Below are 26479 nucleotides of genomic sequence, written 5' to 3'. Positions count from 1 at the left end.
TACAGCTGACTGACAGATGTGGATAAACATCCATTGATTGCTTTGCAAGAGATTTTGTTGAAATTTCGCCTGTGGCTCAGTCATTATGAATAAATTAAGCCTAAATTAGATTGCTGTCTGGTCATGGGCTAAAGAAGCTATAGGCTAACTATCTACAGTAAGAGAACATGACGACAAACAAAGCAGGTGTGATTATAACCTAAATAACTCCAGGTTTGAAGGGGAAGCAGAAAAGAAAAGTAAAGACTCATAAAGAGAGGTGTTGCATTTAGAAAACCATCTTAGGTAGCTGATCTTCTCTCCCACTTTTCTGCTACCCCCATCGGTATTTTCCTCACACGCTTGTTTCTTTTGCTTCTCCAGCTGCCACGAAGATTCGTAGTGAGGAAACCAACATGGCTGTAGATTTCATTTCTGTCACCTCGTCTCCACTCACGCTTGAAACACACAAAAAAGCTCTATAAGTCCTGCTTCATTACTATTTTCCACAAACTTGGTGTCAATTTCAAACTAGGTTGACAAAGTTTTCAGTGACTCATATCATCTTACATTCAGAATTAGCTTTTTAATTATGTTTATTGTGACATTTTTCAATGTCTGAAATTGATCCGCTCACTTTATGGAGTCTATGAAATGCCCTTTATTTTACTAAGGCTGAGATTAAAAAAATCTAATTAATTAAAGGCGTTTTAATTAACCAATCTTGATTAATTACAATTTAATTGTTCAAGACAATTTGTGCCCAAGTAATTATTTTTAAATCTAAAGTAATGTTAATGAGGTACACATGACATACCCAGACTATAATCAGTATATTTCTGTAATCAAGGTTTACTTGATGACTTTGGTCTCATTGTAAAAGTAAACATTGTGGGATTTTTTTGGGATGTGTAAATAATAGTACATGGGTTATTAATGAAGTGAAAATGGCCAGGAACAATGTACATGTTGTGCACTGAACTGAACACTAGGTGGCAGCAGAGCATTACTAATATGTGGAGGTGCAGCGCAGAGTTCAGGGGAAGTTTTGCTACCTGCCTCATTTCTACCAATTAGAAAACATAACAATAAAAAACTAGATTTCATGTCTCTTTTATGAAGAACGATTTGTCACAATTTACTTAATTATATTGTTTTAGTTGTGCTTGGAGAACATAAAAAAGTTTTTATGGTATTGCAGTCCAGGCTCTACTGTTTTGTTACAGGTACAGCCTGATGATAGTTATCGATATATAGGTCATAAATTATGATGCTAAACATTTTCGACCCCGAATTGGGGACGCTGGGGCTCAAAGGGGTACATTTTAATGCATTATTTTTTTCTAACTATTTAAAAATCGTAATTAATGCGAAAAATCCCCACCCCTATTTTTTACCTTTCTTAAGTATAAAGTTAAAATTCTGTGTATATTTAAAAAAAGGTCTTACCTGCTGATTGGTGACATTTTGTGCAGTAAAGTAAAGTCCTTGCTGCAGTGCCTTCCTTCCTTCTCATTCTTTTTTTCCTGTTGTGACAGAAGTAAAGATTTTTTTCATTCTGTATCCAAAATATGACAAATAACAGAGATAACTTTTGAGATGCATTTGGATGATTACAAATTGATTTATCTTTTTTCATGGGAGAAGTAAAGGGGGGGTTTGTATTTTATTTCCTTTACTCGGTTCCCCTTTAGTACTTTAATAGTTAAGATTATCCACCTCCTATTCTAATCAGGGTTTTTTCTGCCTCGTTTCTGTTTCAGGTTGTGCATTTCTCACCTACTGCGCCCGTGAGTCAGCCATCAAGGCCCAGAATGCCCTCCATGAACAGAAAACACTGCCAGGGGTAAGAGTGTGTCTGTTTTTCCTCCTCTTTTGACTCTTCCTCCCTTCCCTCCATGGTGGTCAGCCGTGCCATCTGCACTGGGCTGCACAACAGCCGGCATTTTCCTCCTATAATCCCAGAGATGAAAAACACTTTGGAAAGCTTTTCAATCAATAGCGTGGCCTTTTGAAGGCCGGGTTTAAACTTTTTTCATGTGTCTGGTCTCAAGGGGATATTCTGAAGCATTGATCAGACTTTTTCTGCATCACACCTTTTAACCAACAGAATGAAATGACAGAAATAGAAAAGCCTCAATCTCCGTGAAGCCGAGCAAACAGAATAAGAGTTGAATGGTTTAAAATTTTAATTTAAAAATTTAGTTTGCTCTTGATTTATGTTGTAAAATACATCTATGTAATATTCTGATCAAGGCTCTGGTAGTGTCGAAGGAAAGACAAGTGGGTAAAAGGGACTTAACAGGAGCAGCATGGCGATCAGACTAAGTTGCATTTGTAAACATCTATAACCAAATTATCCAAAACACCCCCAGATAGAAGACTAAGGCCCTGACATTTCCAGCCAAAAGGCACTTGCTTGAGATTAAGAAAGTAAACGCAACTAAAAACGTTTTACATATTTTCAGTTGTTTTATGTATCCTGCAAAATTTGCCAAGCGGGAGGCTAGAGGGCATCTCTCTGCTTTTATGCATTGCATTTGATTAATTAGGACGAAGACATAAAACACATTTTCTCTTAGAATCTGAGTGTCAGAATTCATGTGATTGTATAGTAAATAGACAACACACCCGGTTCTTGTGAACAAGTCGTCATCTGAGATGAAAATCCAGCTGTACGTCTTTTCCAAACCTTTGTTTTTTGTATTTCTTTAGTAACATCAGCTTCATTCTGTTTGAAAAGAATATTCCATGGCTCATTTTAGCTCTTATTACTTATTAGGAGCTTTTCCATCATGAGGGGAATCATTTTTGACAAGGCTGTGACTAATCCAGATGACCTAAGTGTTTTGTGATTGGCCTTATGTACAAGCACAAGGTGCCATGCTTTGTGTGGCAAGGTGGAGTAATGAGGGTCCGGATGGGATTCGATCCCCAGACTCCCGGGTGAGAGTCACGCGTGCTAACCAGTCAGCGAAAGGGACATCCCCTTGGCCATGTAGCCAGGGCGCATGGTCAATCGGGACACTGTGACATGACGCTCACACTGTCACATTTATAGGCATGGATTAAAAAATAAACAAGTAAATTGTGTATATTTAACTCCTGAAAACCCAAATAAATGAACTTCCAGAAAAGCCCCTGCCTTTGTGTAGAAGTGCACACGAGAACATGACTTTAGTGTCATTTCAGTGTTTCTATCCACAATAAAATTAACATCCAGGTGAAAATCATCCTTTGATGGTATGTTGTCCTTCAGAAAGCTTCCCTGCAGCTCCAGAGAGAAAAGGAAAACTTGTCTTGCCTCCCATATGAGCAATGCCAACTCCTCTTTCAATGGAAAATCAAACACATTTTTAGTTATCATATCTTGGCCATTGGTTAAAAGTGCAGTATGTATGAATAATTTTATTTTTCTGTGAGAAAATCCCCCCAAAATCTAATGTTTCAGTCATTTTGAAAATAATGTTAAACTGAAACAGAGTTTATATCCAGAGGGCTGCGGGGATTGTGAGTTTTTTTTTCTCATTTCAGTACAAAGGAACTACTGTTTACCATCAGTGAGTGTGGGGATGTCGTGTCTCCTGCGAACAAACACTGCAGCACCGACAATTGTAATTTGACAATGGCCGGCAAAAAGCTCCAGAGTTATTCAAGGTGGTTGCAGTAACCACATTTCACCACAAGATGTTATTTTTTACTTCATTTCCACATAATGCACCTTTAAATCAACAGTTAGGTTTTTTTTAAAGTGGCGGTGTGTAGTTTACTGGAGCTAGGGGCAGTGCATACATTTAAGGGTAGTTTTACACCATATCGCAGTGACTATCGCTAGCTTACAAAACATTACAGTAAATGTTGTTACCTGGGGAGCAGAAGGCATGCAACCTTGGCCTGATCTTCAGACTTCAGTTAATTCCATCAAGAGAATGCAATGCCGATGCTAGTTTTCTGACACTATACCCGATCTGCTCCAGGGGCTGTGCCTGCTGATGACATCATTATACTACGGCAATATCACAAGTCCAAAATATATTGCATCTCTTTTTAAATTCTGTTCTTTCTCATAGGTTTTGGAAAGAGTTAAGCAGTTTTGTTATTAAATTCATGTTTCTAACTGCCCAAATGTTTTCGAAGGTGGTATTGTTGTAAAGTCATATATCCAGCCAATTATCTAAAGTGACGTCATCGACAGGCATAGCCCGAGCCATCCGGAAGGAAGCATTGCGTCTAACATGGCATCCCGAAAGTCGTTAGACCCGCTCACTATGTAAATTAGACCCTATTTTAATGGTTTTATGTTATGAAGCTGTCAATGTTTTTCAATGACTGGACATCATTTTATTCATTTTCAACAACATTTGGATGGTTATTTTCAGAGATTAAAGGTAAAAACTACATACTGCCTTTTTGGATACGGCAATCTCCTGGTTTGTGCAAAACATTCTGGCTGATTTGGACCAGATTCTACAAATGCTACCTGCAGTCTTTAGCTGTGGTCTGAGAGAGGCACAGACAACCAAGCAATACTCTGATTGGAGTTTTTAAACAGACATGCTTAGTGTGAGCAAAGAGGTCATTTAATCTAATATGAACAGAGTTCTTCCTTGTAAGCTGACCTTTATGCGGGCTTCATCGTTTGAGAGAGCAGCATTCATTAAAAGTGAAAGTTGGCATGTATCACTAGTAAGAAAGCGAGTTTCCTTCCTTCTACATCTCAGTTTCTACACCCCTCACCCCCATCCTGTCCATTTCGTGTTCTCCTGTCCTCCCCTCCATTCCCACTGTTCCACTGTGGCTTCTCTCCCTGAGACAGAGCGTGTCATATAAATGTAACAGCCAGACGTTGATGGGTGTCAGGCTGGGGCTGCTCTGCTGTTCCCTTCAACTCTACTCACACATACAAGCACTAATGCTCCGAGCTGCAGCCACACACAAATACAACACTCGCTACGCACAACTTTTGTAGCATGCCAGTGGCGCTCAAAGTCCTATAGGCCTGATTTATTTAAATGGAGCAACACGAAAATATAGAGAGAAAATATTAACGATATGATAAAGTGAAATGCTGCATCTGGTGTTAGTTTGTCTGCCTCCCACAGCTCCTTGTGTCTTCTTCTCTTGCACCTCCATTCTCTTTAAATCTTTAGCAATATGACCCCGTTGCTTCTCTGCTTGACGGTAAGTAGTTTTGCCACTTGTTTGTTTGCAAATCCTGCTTGATATGCACTTTGCCAGGGGCTATGGTTTAATTAATGTAAACTAGGAACTCTTCAGAGATGTTATTTTCGTTATTAATGTCCACATTTTGTCATAAACCCCCACGATCTTGCTGTTTTGTTGGGGGTTTTCATCTGTGCCGTTACTCATCCATAGCTAACATTTAATGCCTGAATGCAGTTGGTGCCGAAACACCAGAATATTGCTGGACTTATTGCAAATGATTAACTCCACACACAAAAGCTGCTCTGGAAACTCTGACGCTTCCTCAGAGTTCACAAATGAAAACCTCAACAGAAACAAAACCATGCATTTGGACATCAGCCTGCTCCCATATGAACTTCTTTATATTTAATGTGTTTTTAGTATTTTAGGTGTGAAAGTTCAACCCTTGTGTTTGCTCTAATGGATCTGAATATGTCTTCTCTGCCTTGCCTATCTTTTGAACAAAGTAAATGTAAACAATTCACTATGTGCAATCTGCCAAAAACATTTAAAAAATACGAAAGGAAATTAGTTTTTGGTCAAATGTTTTATGTTTGCCCATAAATCCTATGCAAATTGAATCAATGGAAAAATCAACATGGCTACCTGTGAGGACAGATCCTACTAATGGTCCAGCATTATTTTCCTCAAGGTTTTCATTTTGTTTTGAGCTGCTTGGTGATTTAGATGGTGGTGGTCGGAAGGACTGGAGGCGCCTGTGCTCGGCAGCCTCGCCTCTGTCAGTGTGCCCTAGGGCAGCTGCGGCTACATTGTAGCTCATCATCATATTCAGTGTGTGAATGTGTGTGTGAATGGATGACTGATTCACTGTAGTGTAAAGTGCTTTGGAGTTCTCTGACTCTGAAAGGCGCTATACGAGTGTGGGTCATTTATCATTTAGAACAGGGGTGTCAAACTCAAACTCACACGGGGCCGAAATGAAACTCTGGGATGGAGTCGAGGGCCAAGCTTAATATTTTTTGAAAAAGTGACGGCAAATTTGCACATTTTCTTTATCAACATTTATGCAATTTCGAACCTTTAAATTTGGAAACAAACTTATTTCTGCATTAACACTGAATGTGGAATAACCAAATTACACACGAGCAAGTCAGTTTTAAATAAAATGCATCAGTGGTATTCATTACTTGTGGTATAATCAGCAATTTTAAAATCTTTTAAATCTTTAAATCTTTTAAATCTTTTCTCACGGGCCAACAACAAAATAAAAATACCATTTTATCTTAAATGAAAATGCAACATCTCACCTGTTAACTTTCATGTTTTGGAGCAGAAAAAGAGAAAAAACCCAACATATTTAAAGCTCAGTTTGCTCCACTGGTTCACTGTGATGCTCACCTGTTCCAGCCAGATACCTGCATCATGGGGTTGATCTGAGCTGAGGAGGAGACTCCCGTTGTTTTGTTCAACTTCATCATAATAATGACAACATTAGATGACAACAGGTGCTCACATAGGTTTGTGCTGATGAACATGTCTGAGCAGCTTGACCACGTTGTTGTGTGTCGGGGAGGAAAAATAAAAACTACAGCAGCCACAGAGTCGTGCTGGTTTGAGCGTGTCGCTGCTCGCTGGAGTTATATCAGCTCTGTCTGGACGTTAGTTGGAAAACTTTCTCTTTCAGTCGTGAACACATTACTGAGCGGCTAGAATCTCCGTTTCTCGGCTTCAACGTCAGAAAACAGCTGAGTGAACTCAGCGCTGAGTGAGAGGAGTGTTTAGTTTGTCCGAGACAGCGGAGCTGCAGACACCGGCAGCAGGCATTGGAAAAAACACAAAGGAGGGGGCGCGTCGGCTCCGCGCTGACGCTGCAAAGCATCATGGGAGTTGAAGTCTTTGCGGTAAAATCAGCCAGTGGGCCAGTTTTACTATATTTTTTATATTTATCTCGCGGGCCACATAAAAATGCTCCGCGGGCCGCATCTGGCCCGCGGGCCTCGAGTCTGACATATGTGATTTAGATGATTGTACAGCAGTATGTTTAAAGACAACTCTTACTAGCCATTTCTTCATGTTACACGGGGCCACAGTAGCATTTGGGAGATTCATCATAATTCTAGTCTGCAGCCTGGTCCCATTGCTCAAGCAGGAGATTGTTGAAGGTCAACCCGTGTGGTGGGGTTGGTTACTCTAAAGCATGCCCAAGTAATCTCAGAGTTGTAAATCAGACTCTAGTCTTACATCTGTCACTCCCTTAGACCTGACAGCAACAGGAGAATATTACTGGGGATGTCAGGACTGTCATTTTCAGATGCATTTAGCCGTGCTGCTGATTCCATGGACGCATGGTCATTGCTGTAGAATGTAGTAAAGGCGACTAATCAGGATTTCAAACATTATGGAATTTATTGCCTAGAAGAGTTTTTACAGCAAATGAAACACCAACCAAACATAAAGTCCCTTAAGGGTTTCTAATGGTTTGTTTCATTTTTCCTCATCTCCTTTAGTTAAAAGTGACAGCAGCGTTGTGGAGTGGAGCATTGGCCACAAATGCAGAAATTATGGGAGTAAGAAGACAATTAGCTTTTAGTGCTCTGCAAGGCACATGGATAGAAGCGGAGCTCGCTGTGTAGTGGGGGCTACGGTGTCAGAAAAAAGTCTGTTTTTGACGTTTTGGGAAATGTCTACCTGCGGTGGCTTCTGTCTTTTTTCATTTTAGGTAATCCTTTTTGTGTAAACTTATGAGGAAATAAATTATTTCAATTATAATAAAGATAAGAAGACTTGTTCAAGGCATGTAGTATTACAAAGAAACTGGGATTTTTCTCTAAAACTGACTGATGTTCAACAGTATCCAAGAAAAAAGGGATTTTGATCCCAACAAAAAAGAAGTGTTTTTTAAATTTATTTCATTTATTATTAAAATAGGAAAAAAAAAACAATACTATCAAATAAAATGTGGTTTCTCAAACCAAGAAAATGAAAAGGGAACTGAAAGAAGAAAACTTACGTTATCTGCCCCTTTTTAACTAAAATGACATTTTTACAATGAAATTACAATAATTATAAGTTAGCCTATACAAAGTAATTGCTCGACTGGTTAGCTAACTTGAGTTCAGTTTGTAAAGAAGAAAGAGAAAATTAATAGTAATAATAATTTAAAAAGCTAAATTATTTTTGCATGTATACCTATTCATACATATATACATTAAAGTGCATTGCATGCCCATATGGTCTTACACACTTCATATATACATATACATATAGACATACACACGTATCCACTACATATACACATACACAAACATACTTACATATTTGTACATACACACATGAATATACCTACACACATCTTCTATAGCTTTATTTATTTATATATTTGTTTATATAATTGATTTGCACGTATATGATTCCAGTATTTCATTTTTAACTAGTTTTTTGAAAGTAAATATCATTTCCGCGTCCTTGATTACATTACCTAGCTTATTCCATATTTTATCTACATATATAGTGACACAGAGCTCCTTTATAATTATTCTGTGCTTGGGTATTGTAAATAATTCATGTCCTTTTAGTTCATATTTACTCTGTCTTTTATAAATCTTCTAAGTAAATTTTTAGGGAGGGTTTTTTGTTAGCATTATACATAAATTTAGAAATATTGTAGTCCACTAGGTCATAGAATTTTAATGTTTTTGTTTTATGAATAAAAGGTTAGATGGATCTCTTTAATTGCTCTTTGTAATGATTCTTATTGCTTTTTTTTTGCAATATATAGATAGAATTTGTACAAGTTTTATATGTTGTGCCCCAGATTTCTATACAATATTTCAAATATGGTGCAATAAGTGAATTATATAATAAATATAGGAAGTTATAATCCAGTGACCATTTTACTCTATGTAACATTGCAATTGTTTTAGCTATTTTAGTTTTCACATTGTTTATATGTGGCTTCCAAGATACATTTTCATCGATTATAACTCCCAAAATTTTTAATTCTTTTACTCTTGTAATTTTAATATAATCTATATTTAATAGACTTGTATCATTTGAGTTACATTTACTAAATATCATGAAACATGATTTATCATTGTTTAATGAGTTTATTCCCATCAAGCCATAATTTTATTTTTTTATCTCAGTTTGTACTGTTTCTATCATCTGTTTGACATTATCTCCTGCATAATAAAATGTAGTGTCATCTGCAAATAGAATACATTTTAACATATTTGATATAGAGGCAATATCATTTATATACATAATAAATAGTTTCGGACCCAGTACTGACCCTTGTGGTTCCCCACAAGTAATATCACATAGATTTGATTTAATGCCATTTATTTGTACATATTGTTTCCTATCATTCAAATAACTTGTTAACCATTTTAGAGCTATTGCTTTGATACCATATTTACTAAGTTTTTTTAAGAAGAAATTCATGATCTACTGTATCAAACTCTTTTTTTAAATCAATAAAACTACTTATTAAGTAGTTCTTTTTGTCAATGACTTCTGATATTTCTTCTGTTAGTTCCCTTAGTGCCATGGAAGTTGAATGATTAGTTCTAAAACCACATTCACTGTAGTTTAATATATTTTCTTTCATCAGGAATTCATCTAGCCTAGTAATAAATAGTTTTTCTAATATTTTTGAAAATTGCGACAATACGGATATTGGTCTGTAATCGGAAAAAGGGTGTTTTTCACCACTTTTGTACATTGGTATGACTTATGCTATGTTCATGTTATCTGGAAATGTCCCTGTTGTAAAAGATAAATTACATATGTAAGTGAAGGGATGGATGATATTTTCTATTATATTTTTTATTAATGTTATGTCTAGATCATTACAGTCAGTAGTTCTTTTATTGATGCATTTATTTACAATGATTCTTATTTCATTGCTAGTTACTGACTCAGAAGGATACTATTTTTATTACTTGTTGTTTTTCCACTGATGTTATAATTAGTTATTGTAGGAATTTTGTTTGCTAAGTTTGGTCCCACTTTAGTAAAGTAACTGTTAAATTCATTTACTATTGTGCTAGTTTCACTAATTTCCGACTGTCCATTTACAAAGTATTGTGGAACAGTTGAAGCTGTTTTATTTCTTTTTGTTACACAATTTAGTATTTCCCAAGTTGCTGTGATATTTTTTTTTGTCTAATAAATTGCTATAATAATCCTTTTTTTTTGTTTTCTTATTATTGTAACTAATTTATTCTTGCATTTTTTGTACCTTTTTTCTGCTTCACTTGTTCTTTGCTTTGAAAAGCATCTATATATGGCGGTTAAAATGAAGAGTCGGAGTACCCGGCCCGGAGGGTTACCGGGGTCCTATGTTCGAACATAAGGATGCCCACCGGTACACTTGGTACCAGGGCAGCCTAGGTCACAGGTCGATGATAGATTTTGTAGTCGTATCATCTGACCTGCGGCCGTATGTTTTGGACACCCGAGTGAAGAGAGGGGCGGAGCTGTCAACTGATCACCACCTGGTGGTGAGTTGGATCAGATGGCAAGGGAACATGCCGCGTAGACCTGGCAGACCCAAACGCATAGTGAGGGTCTGCTGGGAACGCCTGGCAGAAGAACCTGTCAAGACGGTCTTCAACTCCCACCTCCGGCAGAGCTTTGACCACGTCCCGAGAGCAGTGGGGGACATTGAGTCCGAGTGGGCCTTGTTCCACTCTGCGATTGTCGAGGCGGCTGTTGCTAGCTGTGGCCGTAAGGTGGCCGGTGCCAGTCGTGGTGGCAACCCCCGTACCCGCTGGTGGACACCAGAGGTTCGGGGAGCCGTCAGGCTGAAGAAGGAGGCCTACAGGGCGTGGCTGGTCTGTGGGTCTCCGGAGGCAGCAGACAGGTACCGGATAGCCAAGCGGGGTGCAGCAGTGGCAGTTGCCGAGGCAAAATCTCGGGCGTGGGAGGAGTTTGGTGAGGCCATGGAGAAAGACTATCGATCGGCTCCAAAGAGGTTCTGGCAAACTGTCCGGCGCCTCAGGAGAGGAAGGCAGCAACTCGCTCACACTGTTTACAGTGGGGATGGGGAGCTGCTGACGTCAACTGAGGCTATAGTCGGACGGTGGAAGGAATACTTTGAGGAGCTCCTCAATCCCACCAATGCGCATTCCGAGGAGGAACCAGAGCTGGGAGGCCTGGGGATGGACTGTCCGATCTCGGGGGCAGAAGTTGCTGAGGTAGTCAAACAACTACACAGCGGCGGAGCCCCGGGGGCGGATGAGGTTCGTCCTGGGTATCTCAAGGCTATGGATGTTGTAGGGCTGTCATGGTTGACACGTCTCTACAACATTGCGTGGTCATCGGGGGCAGTTCCTAGGGAGTGGCAGACCGGGGTGGTGGTCCCCATCTTTAAGAAGGGTGACCTGAGGGTGTGTTCCAACTATAGGGGGATCACACTCCTCAGCCTCCCTGGAAAGGTCTACGCCAAGGTACTGGAGAGGAGGGTCCGATCGATAGTTGAATCTCAGATAGAGGAGGAGCAATGTGGTTTTCGTCCTGGCCGTGGAACTGTGGACCAGCTCTATACCCTTGCAAGGGTGATGGAGGGGGCATGGGAGTTTGCCCAACCAATCCACATGTGTTTTGTGGATTTGGAGAAGGCTTATGACCGTGTCCCCAGGGGCACCCTGTGGGGGACGCTCCAGGAGTATGGGGTGGGTGGCTTTCTGTTAAGGGCCATTCAGTCCCTTTACCAGAGGAGCGTGAGTTTGGTCCGCATAGCCGGTAGTAAGTCGGACCTGTTCCCAGTGAGGGTTGGACTCCGCCAGGGCTGCCCTTTGTCACCGGTTCTGTTCATCACTTTTATGGACAGAATTTCTAGACGCAGCCGTGGTGTGGAGTGTGTCGAGTTTGGTGGCAGGAGAATCTCGTCTCTGCTTTTTGCGGATGATGTGGTCCTCCTAGCTTCATCCAGCTCTGACCTTCAGCTCTTGCTGGGTAGGTTCGCGGCCGAATGTGAAGCGGCTGGGATGAGGATCAGCACCTCCAAATCTGAGACCATGGTTCTCGACCGGAAAAGGGTGGCTTGCCACCTCCGGGTCGGGGGAGAGGTCCTACCTCAAGTGGAGGAGTTTAAGTATCTCGGGGTCTTGTTCACGAGTGAGGGTAGGAGGGATCGGGAGATCGACAGGCGGATTGGTTCGGCGTCTGCAGTGATGCGGACGCTGAGCCGATCTGTCGTGGGGAAGAGGGAGCTGAGCCAGAAAGCCAGGCTCTCGATTTACCGGTCGATCTACGTCCCAATCCTCACCTATGGTCATGAGCTTTGGGTAATGACCGAAAGAACGAGATCGCGGATACAAGCGGCCGAAATGAGTTTCCTCCGTAGGGTGGCCGGGCTCAGCCTTAGAGATAGGGTGAGGAGCTCGGACATTCGGGAGGGACTCGGAGTAGAACCGCTGCTCCTCCGGATCGAAAGGAGCCAGTTGAGGTGGTTTGGGCATCTGGTCAGGATGCCTCCTGGACGCCTCCCCGGGGAGGTGTTTCGGGCATGTCCTGCCGGCAGAAGGCCCCCGGGTCGACCCAGGACACGTTGGAGAGGTTACATCTCCAATCTGGTCCGGGAACGCCTTGGGGTCCTGCCGGAGGAGCTGGTGGACAAGGCCGGGGAGAGGACGGCCTGGAGCTCCCTAGTTGGGATGCTGCCCCCGCGACCCGGACCCGGATAAGCGGAGGAAGACGAGACGAGACGAGACGAGAGCATCTATATAAGGTATATTTTTCTTACAGGCATTTTGCAGCCCTTTTGTCATCCATGGGTTGTTCATCCCTTGTCTTTTTGTTTGCACAATATACTTAAAAAGGAGTTGCAAGCCATGTTTACATCTTTAACAGAAACTGTTTCCCAGTTTTGTTGTTCCAAGTCTCTTTTTAGTGCATTTATAGCGTTTTGTGACCTATCCCTTACTAGTCTTTGCGCTTTATGTTGAAATTTAATCCGAATATTTTGATAGACTGTAAAAATTGGCAGGTGATCACTGATGTCTGTCATTACAATTCCACTTCTCTTACATTACAATTCCAGTTTTAGTTTTGTCTTTTTATTTAAATAACCACTATCAGCCTTACAGGCTTTTATTTCTGCCAGTAATATCTTATTTTTGCAACTGTTTGGAAAAACTTGCATATAATTATGATGCTAACTTGATGTAAACAACAAGTAGTCTTTCCATTAGATCTTTCTACAAACATGACTCAGTGGCTATTGTTCATGTTCAGTCTCCATCAGGCTTATCGTCTAGTTTACCACTAATCCTTCAACATGAAGATTCTGTTTATCTGTCACTGTTTTTGATTAGTCTGTAAAAAAAGAACAAATAAACAAAAATAATCATTTTTTATTTCCTTATTTTGATCGTGAAACAATGTAAACAACATCTGTATATAACAACAAATGTACATTTACTTTATTTATTCTAATTTTAAAGTAGTTTTTTCATGTAATTTTGTAGAATTATTATTAAAAACAAACTATAATTTTGTATATAAAAAAATTCCAGCAAAAAAAGAAATGAAAGACAAACTGACATACACACTTTTGCCATTTATTCATAGCTTTCATAAATTAATATGCAAAAAAAAATGGAAATAAATACATATACTTGAATACATAAGGATCCTATATGCTCAGGAAAAGCCAGATTAAAGAATAAAGTGTTATTCATTAAAATCTTTAAAAAGTTACAATGCTCAAAAGTTAATTTCTGGATTTCCTTTAGATAAAAAAATCTAATCGTCCTAGATTCACTCCACTTATTAAACAGTAATGTGTTTAAATAGCTTCATCTTCTTCTTGATCACCACAGGTTTGTTCTCAGTGCAGCAAACCACAACCTCGTTGGGTGAAAAAGTTTTAGGGAATTAATTATGAAGCAAAATATATTGTGAGTGTGACTTCTGTTTAATTAAATACTCTGAATAGAAAAAGAAAAAATTTGATTAATTTATTAACAAGAAAAAGCAACTGAATCTGGGCCATGAGGGTTAATTTCATTAGTAAATGCTTGTTATCCATCATGTATGACCATGTCTGACACTTTTAAATGCACACGTGTTGTCTCACACATACAAATTCACACATCACTATCACAGTGTGTTCTTGGACATCATAATCCACATCCCCTCATTACACATTAGCAGCTGAAAGGAGCAGTATGGACTAATGGAAGTGTACTGAAGTGAAATATAGAATCCTGTAGTGAGGTGTGATGGGAACCTCGTGGTGCCTGACATGAGAATGGCCCCAGAAAAGGAGGGACTCTGAAAATTTACCAGGTGTGTGCTTCTTGGCTTTATTAGTCGTTGTGTGTGTGTGTGTGCGTGCGTGTGTGTGTGTGCGCGCGTGTGCATGTGTGTCTGTGTGCCATAAGCAGCCAGCTCTATATAGACAGTTATGTATAAAGGTGGAACAAATGTGCACACGGCAGCTTGTCGTGATCACAGGCCGCCCACGAGCTCTAAATATATTAATTGTGTGCTGCTTTCTGCTACTCTGTTGCATCTTTATATTATGCAACCACAAGTGCCGCTGTATATTTGAGTGTGAGCATGTGTTGAGTTTAAAAACCCAAACGTCTCTCTTTTGTCTGAAACCAAGTGAAATTTTATGGTTCCCATATGGAATCCAGGCCCGCCGTGGAGCTTCCTACAACAGCTGGTGCTGCTCGTGAGTGTCACAGCTCTCTACACAAGTCCGCAGGAGATTTACTTCACCCGGCTTAGCATCATGACAAAATCCTGCTTCTTTCACACACCCCCCCCCCCCCCCCATTCCTCACACCCCCACTCTCCTCAAACTCTGTCCTCTCGCCGACACTCCTCAAATCTGCCACATCCAAGGACTACTCCCAGGCACTGCAGCAAGTCTATGCACGGTGAAACACCCTTTTTCTGTGCTACTATTGTGCAAAACAGTGATTGTTTCAGAGAGGCAGTGGTTGAAATGTGTTTGCTGCACACATTCACTTCCAGTATTAGTACTTCTCGACCTGGAGGGACTGTAAGCAGCTGGCAGTGATTCAGGAGGCAGGTTAATGGTAATAGTTCCCACATTAAAAACCCAATGGGAGCAGAGAGATTATTCTCCTGCTCACGTGTGGGCTCCTGCAAAGTCAACACTTGGAAGTAGATGCCTTCCTCCTGTTGATTGCCTCAGTCTCAACTTCCTCAGCTTTCACCGTCGTGCTAACTTTTTCTCCTTTTGCACACTGTTAGTCCGGTGAGTGCACTTTGATGCTTGAACGTCCCTGTGCAGATGACAGATTCCATTTATTTGTATGTATGTTTGTGCGGCCTGTGATAGCAGCTCAGCTGAACCATGACAGGATGTTTGCAGACTGAGGAGCACAGCAAAGCTGTGGAAGTGAACCTATTGTGTCATGAAACTATTACTTAACATGCCTTTCTTTCACTGGGCTTTGTGTGCACTAAAACGCAGGCATTAACACGCATTACCAGAAAAGTGCATGCAATCCATTGTTTTATCAGCTGCAGCTAAGGCTTCCTCCTGTGCTAGCCAGGCTGCTTCAAAGGCTGAATAATTCAATGCTACACCCTGTGAAGGTGGACAGGATATGAATGCAGTGTGCTGCACGGTTGTTTGTGTACTGTGCACGATTGAGACGAGTGGGGGCAGGAGCCGAGCCGAGCCGAGCGGTCAGCATGAAGCCAATCGGTGCTGGCAGGACTGGAGGCCTCGCGGTTTCGGAGAGAGGACTTGCTGGAATTTAGCCACCGGGTTACAGGGATGGCTTGCTTTTTGTGTATTATTTGTGTCTGAGTGCATGATAGGTACAATAATCACATTTCTTATTCTGTTGGATAGTAAAGAGCAGGTTCACTGAGAAATCACTTTATACATGACATTTTTAAAGAGATACTATGCAAAATTTTCATATTTTTAAATCAGTTATTTTGAGCCATATTACGTCCCCGGCTCTCTAAGAGAGATGAGGAGGGGAGTAATAAAATTGTTGTGTGGGATAAACAATAAACAGAGTGCTGTGTCGCTAAAAAAATAAGGGATTTTATTACAAAAATTAATGGAATATGTACAACCAACCTAAAAGCCAATAATATATTCAAAAAAGGAGAAACAAAAAACGCCACCCCCAGAAGGGGGTGGGAAGACAACCGAGAATAATAATAATAATAATTATATAAATATATATATATATATATATATATATATATATATATATATATATATTCAAAAGGGGAGATCCTAAAGTCAAAGTCAAAATGCCGGTCCAAAGTCAAATAGCCAAACGATCTAATGTCAAATCTGAATGTCAAAACGAGTCAAATATCAAGTCTACCAAGCAAAACCAACAGCGAACGAGGAGAAGAGAGTAGTACAAACTCAGCCAAGTCTATACTACCCTAGGACCTTCTCAGAACTATGGGCAGGAGAGCAGTTTTTAACAGCTGCTCCCTGATTAATGATTCCCAACAGCTGGGACTGGGAGACGGGCGAGGCAGAAGCCACTGCGGCCATCTTGTGGCCAAAAGGGGCACGGCACGTAACAAGCCAGTATGTGCTAAAATGACCCTTCACAGGCCATCCAGCCCCTATCGCGCCTTGTGGCCAGAATATTCCACTTGCAACTTCAGACTGGTGGGCCGCTCTGTTGGGACAAATTGAGCTGACATACCTGGTGCTGCATTCTGCTTCCAGCCAGTTTCCTGCATGTTTTATATCATCAACACAGCTGATTTGTTTCATTTAGTGGTGAATCACTCCTTTAGACACTAAGGAAGGCTGGGAGAGGTTTCAGCTGTTAGGTTAAGGTGTTAAAAAGACAAACACACACCTAGGAGGTAAGTTTTGCTTTCGGTTCTATGAACAAACACTAGGGGGTGCTAAAAGCAAGCCAAAACTGCCTAGTTCCCATTTAAAATAGTTTGAATTTAACATGCAGGCTAAACATGAAAATAGTTTATTTCCTGCATTAGCCACCAAAAGTAAATAGACGCTTGGATTAGTAAAACAACACAGACCTACATCATACTGTAAATTAGCATTCATGGACTCACCCATCTTGGCTCACTACGGGGATGGCTGTTTTTGGTTTAGCGCCCAGGAGAGAGCAGAGATAGCTCAGCTGGTAGAAGCTACATGTTTAAATTAGCAACTCCACCACACAGCATAACTCCTCCAGGCTTGTGTTATTTGTGGAGATAAAGCATCAACTTGCAAAGAAAACAGAGTCGGTGGCAGAGTCATGTTGCTGTTAGCCAATCAGACGTGAGATGTCTGAATTACAGGAAATACATCTCCTAATGCTGCTGTTTTCGGCTCCCCACTCCTCCAACTAACTCTTAATTCTTAAAGTGACAATGTGTAGTTTTTACCATTATCTCTGGAAATATTCATTGAAATGTTGTAAATTAATTACAAGATACACAGTTGTTGAAAAATATTGGCGGTTTCATAACATATAACCATAAAAACAGATCTAAAACGCATGGGAGCGGGTCCAACGGCGACACCGCTCCTGCCTTGGTTCCTTCTACAAAAACCCGTGAGGACAGACTGCGTTTACTGATTTGTAACAAATGGTTGCAAAACTTTCAACATTAATAAACATTGTTCTTTTACACATTTGCCTCTTCGCTCATGAAGCGCCTCGTGATTTTTATCTTGAGAGGCGCTTAGAAAATATCTCTTCTTCTTCTTCTTCTTCTTCTTCTTCTTTTTCTTCTTTTTCTTCTTCTTCTTCTTCTTCTTCTTCTTCTTCTTATTCTTCTTCTTCTTCCTCATTGCAAGTGATGAAAGGCAAGTGATGACATTCTTTTTATTTTGCTGGAGGTTGCACTACCAAGGATTTTTGACCCTGACGGCTATCTGTTGGTACGGTCTGACTTGAACACAAAAGTAATGCTTGCTTGCAATGATTTAGGTATCTACTGCCCCATATCACCAGGGAAACGACACACTGTCACTTTAAAACAAGAACGCCAGAGCTATTTTCCACAGGAAACGACTCACAAGATATTCATTTATAGTAAATTTGTTTAAAAATGAGCGAATATAAGTTTTAAAGAAAAATGTTCACATTTCTTTCCACTTAACTTTGAAAGAAGTAAGTGATATCATGGACAGGCTGATGTTATCATATGAGAAAGTGTTCTTTTTATTGTAGTTATTATACGTTGCACTGTAGTATCATTCCACATGACAAATTTTACTATAACGCGAGGACCAGCTTTTGTTAAACGTGTGTGTTTTAATGTGCATTCTGCATCGGCATATTCTGTCTCGTACGTAAAGTAAAGAGCTTTTATGCTGAAGTGCTCCTGTGGGAACTGCTTGAGCGCATCATTAAAACACACACCCATCTGCACACACAAACACATTAACCCATCACGCCACTTAAACAGGTGTGCTGGAAATCCTCTAAAACACACAGTGACTGTCACATAGTTTGCTTGTTTTCCACCTTCTGCCTTTTTCTCACCTTCCTCCTCGCTGCTGGTCCTCTGGTGCCTCTTTAACACAAACATACAAACAGATGCAGACCTCAGCTTTGTTCAGCTGCCTTTTTCTGTGTGGTGGAGGTGCCACTTATTTAAAGAAACCCAGTTCTCCTCAAGGGGCCGAATTTCAAGGGTATTTTGTGAGAAAAAATAAAGAAATAGGAGGGGAGAGTTGGGACGGGGTGTGAAATCTGCACTCTGCACCTGTCTTTGGAGAATAAAACAACACCTACTGAAACACTGAAAATAGGTTTCATCGTAACATTTCATTTAATCCCAAATAGTACGCACAATGGCTTTCCTTATAGGCCTCTTGGAAATGAGAACAGGTGGATGATTCTAAATTTGAAAACAAAATGCTTAAAAATTATGCAAATGAGTCAGCTAATCAGATTTGACGTGGCCACAATTATTTTACTGATTTATTTTTTCACTGATGTTTTCTAGCCTTAATGTTGTGTGCACAGGCATCAAAGCACACCAGCTACTGATCTGTTTTTGATTTTGCTAAAATAATGAGTTTGTTGTCTTCATGTCCCGGGACTTTGGCCCTTCAAATAAGTTAAAATGTGCTGCTCACTCAGAAATGATGTGCTTGGGTATGTTTTTCTTCTTTTCTGTAGCAGTAAAAAAGGTCAAGATTTTCAAAAGATTGTGAAAAGGTTTCCCACGGAGCCCTAAAGCTCGTGCATCTGATTTTCACAGCAGGAACATGGACTTGTACTTCAAATGCCTAGTTGGCATATATCTATCCAGGGGCGGTGTTAGGCCCGGCTACTTGGGCTGAAGCCCCGGATGTTTCATGAAAAGCCCCGGATCTAAATCGTGGAAGTAACGTGCAGTACCAAAGTCCAACAGAGAGGGAGCAGCTGGCAGTAGTTTGTATACAGCCTGCCTGAGCCTCCACCACTGAAGAAGAAGCCCTTCAGCAGCTGGCTTCTTTTGCAGTCTCTGCCTGAAACGCATGAGTGAAGATGGACATAAGGAGGTTTTTTTGACAAAAAGTACAACGACAGAACCCCAGCTTTGATGAGACTGGTGTTGACTCAGGTTTGTGAGTCTTATTTGAAAATATTTGTTGTGCTGCTGGTTTGCCTAAAGTTAGCTTACTATCAGGTAAAGTTGATGGAGAAAGAAAGGGAATATTTACTATCATCTCAGACTAAACACTAACAGGAACAATACTCTGCCCTGAATATGCTTAATATATAGCTTCAGATTAAAAATTATGTGGTACAAGACATATACTGTATATATGAAGTTGTTGACTAGTGTGTGTGCGCGTGCGTGTGTTAAGCCCCAGATCTTCTTCAGTCCTAAATCCGCCCCTCTATCTATCTATCTATCTATCTATCTATCTATCTATCTATCTATCTATCTATCTATCTATCTATCTATCTATCTATCTATCTATCTATCTATCCATCTATCCATCTATCATCTATCTATCTATCTATCTATCTATCTATCTATCTATCTATCTATCTATCTATCTATCTATCTATCTATCTATCTATCTATCTATAATCTATCTATCTATCTATCTATCTATCTATCTATCCATCTATCCATCCATCCATCCATCCATCCATCCATCCATCCATCCATCCATCCATCATCTATCTATCTATCTATCTATCTATCTATCTATCTATCTATCTATCTATCTATCTATCTATCTATCTATCATCTATCTATCTATCTATCTATCTATCTATCTATCTATCTATCTATCTATCTATCTATCTATCTATCTATCATCTATCTATCTATCTATCTATCTATCTATCTATCTATCTATCTATCTATCTATCATCTATCTATCTATCTATCTATCTATCTATCTATCTATCTATCTATCTATCTATCTATCTATCTATCTATCTATCTATCTATCTATCTATCTATCTATCTATCTATCTATCTATCTATCTATCTATCTATCTATCTATCTATCTATCTATCTATCTATCTATCTATCTATCTATCTCAGGGTTCCCACTCTTTTCTTGAAATTATTTTCCAGGACTTTTCCAGGACATTTTCAAGACTTTTTCAGTGTACAAGTCAAGTTATCATAACTACGGTTTGCCGATATCCCGATATATTTAGAAACATATATGATATTGTACCTACCTATACCGTTATTTTGACAATATAGTTGTGGAAATATTTTTGTCTTTCACAATCCCACCTGCTTTCCTCTACTTACAATGCAACACAACTAAAACAGAAGTTATTCTCTACTTTAGTTCATACCAGAGATGTGACATTGTGGCATCACCAAGTCATCTCCATGTCATGTTTTTGTTCTGCTCAGCAACTGAACCAGGTTAATTCACTGTGCTGATTGAAATCGTCATCATCTTCCTCCGCTTATCCGGGTCCGGGTCGCGGGGGCAGCATCCCAACTAGGGAGCTCCAGACCGTCCTCTCCCCGGCCACCTCCACCAGCTCCTCCGGCAGGACCCCAAGGCGTTCCCGGACCAGATTGGAGACGTAACCTCTCCAACGTGTCCTGCGTCGACCCGGGGGCCTCCTGCCGGCAGGACATGCCCGAAACTCCTCCCCAGGGAGGCGTCCAGGAGGCATCCTGACCAGATGCCCAAACCACCTCAATTGACTCCTTTCGATCCGGAGGCGCAGCAGTTCTACTCTGAGTCCCTCCCGAATGTACGAGCTCCTCACCCTATCTCTAAGGCTGAGCCCGGCCACTCTACGGAGGAAACTCATTTCGGCCACTTGTATCCTCGATCTCGTTCTTTCGTTTATTACCCAAAGCTCATGACCATAGGTGAGGATTGGGACGTAGATTGACCGGTAAATCGAGAGCCTGGCTTTCTGGCTCAGCTCCCTCTTCACCACGACAGATCGGCTCAACGTCCGCATCACTGCAGATGCTGAACCAATCCGCCTGTCAATCTCCCGATCCCTCCTACCCTCACTTGTGAACAAAACCCCAAGATACTTAAACTCCTCCACTTGAGGTAGGACCTCTCTCCCGACCTGGAGTTGGCAAGCCACCCTTTTCCGGTTGAGAACCATGGTCTCAGATTTGGAGGTGCTGATCCTCATCCCAGCCGCTTCACACTCGGCCGCGAACCTACCCAGCAAGAGCTGAAGGTCAGAGCTGGATGAAGCTAGGAGGACCACATCATCTGCAAAAAGCAAAGACAAGATTCTCCTGCCACCAAACTCGACACACTCCACACCATGGCTGCGCCTAGAAATTCTGTCCATAAAGGTAATGAACAGAACCGGTGACAAAGGGCAGCCCTGGCGGAGTCCAACCCTCACCGGGAACAGGTCCAACTTACTACCAGCTATGTGGACCTAACTTACGCTCCTCTGGTAAAGGGACTGAATGGTCCTTAACAGTAAGCCACCCACCCCATACTTCTGGAGCGTCCCCCACAGAGAGCCCCTGGGGACACGGTCATAAGCCTTCTCCAAATCCACAAAACATATGTGGATTGGTTGGGCAAACTCCCATGCCCCCTCCATCACCCTTGCAAGGGTATAGAGCTGGTCCACAGTTCCACGGCCAGGACGAAAACCACACTGCTCCTCCTCAATCTAAGATTCAACTATCGATCGGACCCTCCTCTCCAGTACCTTGGAGTAGACTTTTTCCAGGGAGGCTTAGGAGTGTGATCCCCCTATAGTTGGAACACACCCTCAGGTCACCCTTCTAAAAGATGGGGACCACCACACCCCAGTCTGCCACTCCACAGGAACTGCCCCTGATTACCACGCAATGTTGCAGAGACTTGTCAACCACGACAGCCCTACAACATCCATAGCCTTGAGATACCCAGGACGAATCTCATCCACCCCTGGGGCTCTGCCGCTGTGTAGTTGTTTGACTACCTCAGCAACTTCTGCCCCTGAGATTGGACAGTCCATCTCCAGGTCTCCTGGCTCTGTTTCCTCCTCGGAATGCGCGTAGGAGGGATTGAGGAGTTCCTCTAAGTATTCCTTCCACCGTCCGACTATAGCCCCAGTTTACGTCAGCAGCTCCCCATCCTCACTGTAAACAGTGTGAGCGAGTTGCTGCCTTCCTCTCCTGAGGCGCCGGACAGTTTGCCAGAACCTCTTTGGAGCCGATTGATAGTCTTTCTCCATGGCCTCACCAAACTCCTCCCACGCCCGAGATTTTGCCTTGGCAACTGCCACTGCTGCACCCCGCTTGGATATCCGGAACCTGTCTGCTGTCTCCGGAGACCCACAGACCAGCCACGCCTTGTAGACCTCCTTCTTCAGCCTGACGGCTCCCCGAACCTCTGGTGTCCACCAGCGGGTACGGGGGTTGCCACCATGACTGGCACCGGCCACCTTGCGACCACAGCTAACAGCAGCCGCCTCAACAATCGCAGAGTGGAACAAGGCCCACTCGGAGTCAATGTCCCCCACTGCTCTCAGGACATGGTCAAAGCTCTGCCGGAGGTGGGAGTTGAAGACCGTCTTGACAGGTTCTTCTGCCAGGCGTTCCCAGCAGACACTCACTATGCGTATGGGTCTGCCAGGTCTATGTAGCATCTTCCCCTGCCATCTGATCAAACTCACCACCAGGTGGTGATCAGTTGACAGCTCCGCTCCTCTCTTCACTCGGGTGTCCAAAACATACGGCCGTAGGTCAGATGATAAGACTACAAAGTCTATCATCGACCTGCGACCTAGGCTGCCGCCCTGGTACCAAGTGTACCGATGGGCATCCTTATGTTCGAACATGGTGTTCGTTATGGCCAAACTGCGGCTTGCACATAAGTCCAATAATGAAACACCACTCGAGTTCAGATCAGGCGGGCCGTTCCTTCCAATCACACCCCTCCAGGTCATGCTGTCGTTGCCCACGTGAGCATTGAAGTCCCCCAGTAGGACAATGGAGTTCCCTGATGGAGCACTATCTAGCACTCATCCCAGGGACTCCAAAAAGGGTGGGTACTCTGAACTGATATTTAGCCCATAAGCGCAAACAACAGTCAGGACCCGTTCCCCGACCCAAAGGCGCAGGGAAGCTACCCTCTTGTCCCCCGGGGTAAACCCCAACACACAGGCAGAGAGTCTTGGGGCTAGCAAAAAGCCAGTTTTGAAAAGTTTTGAATTTGCACCGTCTTCCTGACATCACACTCTCCTGCCTATAAAGGACACAAAGACATATTTTGAAAGATTGTTACTGTTTATATTGACTGTTTATTCAATAAATTAGGCCTGCTTTTCAAACCTTAGCTCTTTCATATCTTTCATATTCTATGTATTATACTTACTGTACACACCACATTACACTTTACTGCTTATTTCACATAGTTGGATGTTAAACTGCATTTTGTTGTTCCAGTATTGGTCATTTTAGGTTAGTCCAGTCATCCAGAAACAAGATTCAGGGTAGATGACTAGGCTAATATCTCCCGCTAACACCACAGACATATTGGACCTGAGAAAATTTTTTTTTCTACCTCAGAGATAAGTACTTGTAGTTGTTTGCTACTTTTTTAGTCTGGACTGTACGTAGCATTACTATGATAAATATATAGTTACCACTTAAAATCATTCTAGTTATTAATTTAGCCGTGTTGAATTCAATTTAATTACGTTAACAACTTTGTTCAAACGACCATGCCAGTCTTCAGTTCTCACTGCCTCCTGGCTGCGGTCTGTGTAGCTAGCTAAAAACAGTATGAACAGCTGAGGCTCTGTCCTCTGAGCACATACTTAGTATTTTTGATAGAATCAAATTCATGACATTTTTCTCATTCACATATTTTTGTTTCTGTTGTCGGACGATAGAACTAGTATGAATTACTGAGTGGAGCGCGGGTCCGGTAGACTACCTGCTATCCGTTGCTATCCTGAAGCTCTCGTCAGGTTCGCTCGTCTCAATGCAGAGTGAAAAAAACAAAAGCTCTCCGCTGCTCCTTTGTCACTCAACAGAGAGAAGGAGAAAAACCTCTCACTCTATAAACTGCAATAAAGCAATACTCGTGAACTGAGTCGCTACTTTTGGCCCTTCTTTGGGGAAATAAATCTAGGGGTGAAAAATCTGTAAATCTAGCAAAAAAGACAGTTAGAAAAACAGAAGTGGAACTGGAACTGAAGGGGAATATGCAATCTGATTGGTTGGAAGCATCATGTGGGGCACTGTGCCAGCTAGATGCAGAAATGAAAGGAGAAGCGCTGCAGCCCAATATTGCCCAATAATCCGTTTGTTTATCCACAAGGAGGGAAAATTATTTTCCAGGACAACTCAAAAATTTCCAGGACATTTTGCAATTCCCCCCATTTTCCATGTGTTTTCCATGACTGGAAAATTGGACTATCATTTTCCAGGTTTTCCAGGTTTTCCAGGACGCGTGGGAACCCTGTATCTATCTATCTATCTATCTATCTATCTATCTATCTATCTATCTATCTATCTATCTATCTATCTATCTATCTATCTATCTATCTATCTATCTATCTATCTATCTATCTATCTATCTATCTATCTATCTATCTATCTATCTATCTATCTATATATATATATATAATTTTACCTATATTACACCATAGAAATATCGCACAATTGTGCCACAATCAAAACCTCATGATCATTTATTTCAAACAACCCAAAAATCTGTCTCTGTAAACTTACATGCTTACATTTTCAACTTTTTATAAATCAAAGTATTATTTTTCTCAGCCTAATGATCAGTTGGTTGTTTTTTAGACACTTTCTGCATTTGCATCCTTTCCAATTCCTCCAAGCGTTTCTAGATTCACTTATCGTCACTAGATTTGATAGAAAGCTCTCTGCTAACTTCCAGAAGTTCACAACCTGCCTGGAGTAGCAGATGACTGTTTTGTGACCCCCATCTTTGACATTAGCACTGATGATGACATTATAATGCAGTCCCTCTCCCTTCATCTCCCTTCCCGCCCCTTCCACCACTCAGGATAAATCTCAGTCTTCAGGGGAGACGCCTCACGAAATACGAAAATAATCCACAGGCACACTCCGCCCATTAAGCCACTTCACAGCGAGAAGTGTGCTATTTTTTCTGAGGTACAGGTTTGCAAAAAAAAAGCTGAATTATTAATGTTTTGGGTATTTTTAGCCTGTTTAACCTATTTCTAGTTGTGGCTGGAGACTGCTTGCCCGCCAGTCTGTGAGATGCAATCATGTGACACAACTGTGATCTGGGTTAGAGAGCTGGGTTTAGTGTGTAATGGGGGGGGGGGGGGGGGGGGGGACGACACACTCTACGTGTGGTTTGTTTTTGACTGTGAATGTCACTGCCTGTGTGACATCTCGACATGTTTAGGTCATTTTGATCCTGTGTGACTCAGGTGATCTAATGGCAGCTTGACTTTATGATGCATAACCAGAACTAGTGAGGCTAAACAACAACAGCGTGGCTGATGCAACAATTTTACGAAAGGTAAGGCTCAGATTCTGAGTGATAATCCATTCACGCATGGGTCCTTGTACTAGCTTGTACAGGTGCACCACTTACTGCAGACACAAAGACAAAGTGGGAGCAGAAGGGGTGTCTGCATGGATGATAAACTATATGGCCTCCAGTGGAGGGGTGTGTTTGTCTGTCTGTGTGCCCTTGCATGTGTTGACACAGAGAAAAAAGGATGAACTTACAATAGAATACAAAACTGCACATCAAAGAAGACGGCAAATCAAAACCCAAAAATGAAGACAAACTTAAAACCTGTGTATCAGTGGGTCCAATCAGAGCCCACCTCTCTCCAGGTGGACCCTGAGCCATTATGGGGGGAAGGAGGAGTGGGGTGAGAGATTAGAGGGAGATAAAGTGACAGTGCAGTTGAAATACTAAGAACAGAG

General features: G+C 41.6%; 1 protein-coding gene and 1 long non-coding RNA gene across 19 annotated transcripts in view; one reads left to right on the top strand and one right to left on the bottom strand.

The window, feature by feature from the left end:
- Positions 1-26479, top strand: part of celf5a (cugbp, Elav-like family member 5a) — a 317079-nt gene that overhangs the window by 37824 nt on the left and 252776 nt on the right. For all 18 annotated transcript variants that reach the window (XM_054730129.2, XM_054730126.2, XM_054730125.2 and 15 more), the window contains exon 2: positions 1743-1825. In XM_054730129.2, the coding sequence (XP_054586104.1) occupies positions 1743-1825 (83 nt within the window). The remainder of the gene's footprint in view (positions 1-1742; positions 1826-26479) is intronic.
- On the bottom strand, positions 1758-25639 carry LOC107395104 (uncharacterized). Its single transcript, XR_011521397.1, has 2 exons — positions 24477-25639; positions 1758-1932 (listed from the first exon to the last, which is right to left on the bottom strand). It is a non-coding gene; the product is annotated as an uncharacterized lncRNA (long non-coding RNA).

The sequence above is a fragment of the Nothobranchius furzeri genome, chromosome 8 (assembly GCF_043380555.1).
Source record: "Nothobranchius furzeri strain GRZ-AD chromosome 8, NfurGRZ-RIMD1, whole genome shotgun sequence".
Classification (NCBI taxonomy): domain Eukaryota; kingdom Metazoa; phylum Chordata; class Actinopteri; order Cyprinodontiformes; family Nothobranchiidae; genus Nothobranchius; species Nothobranchius furzeri.
Note: the sequence above shows the minus strand (reverse complement) of the source record. Positions and strands in the feature narration are given on the sequence as shown.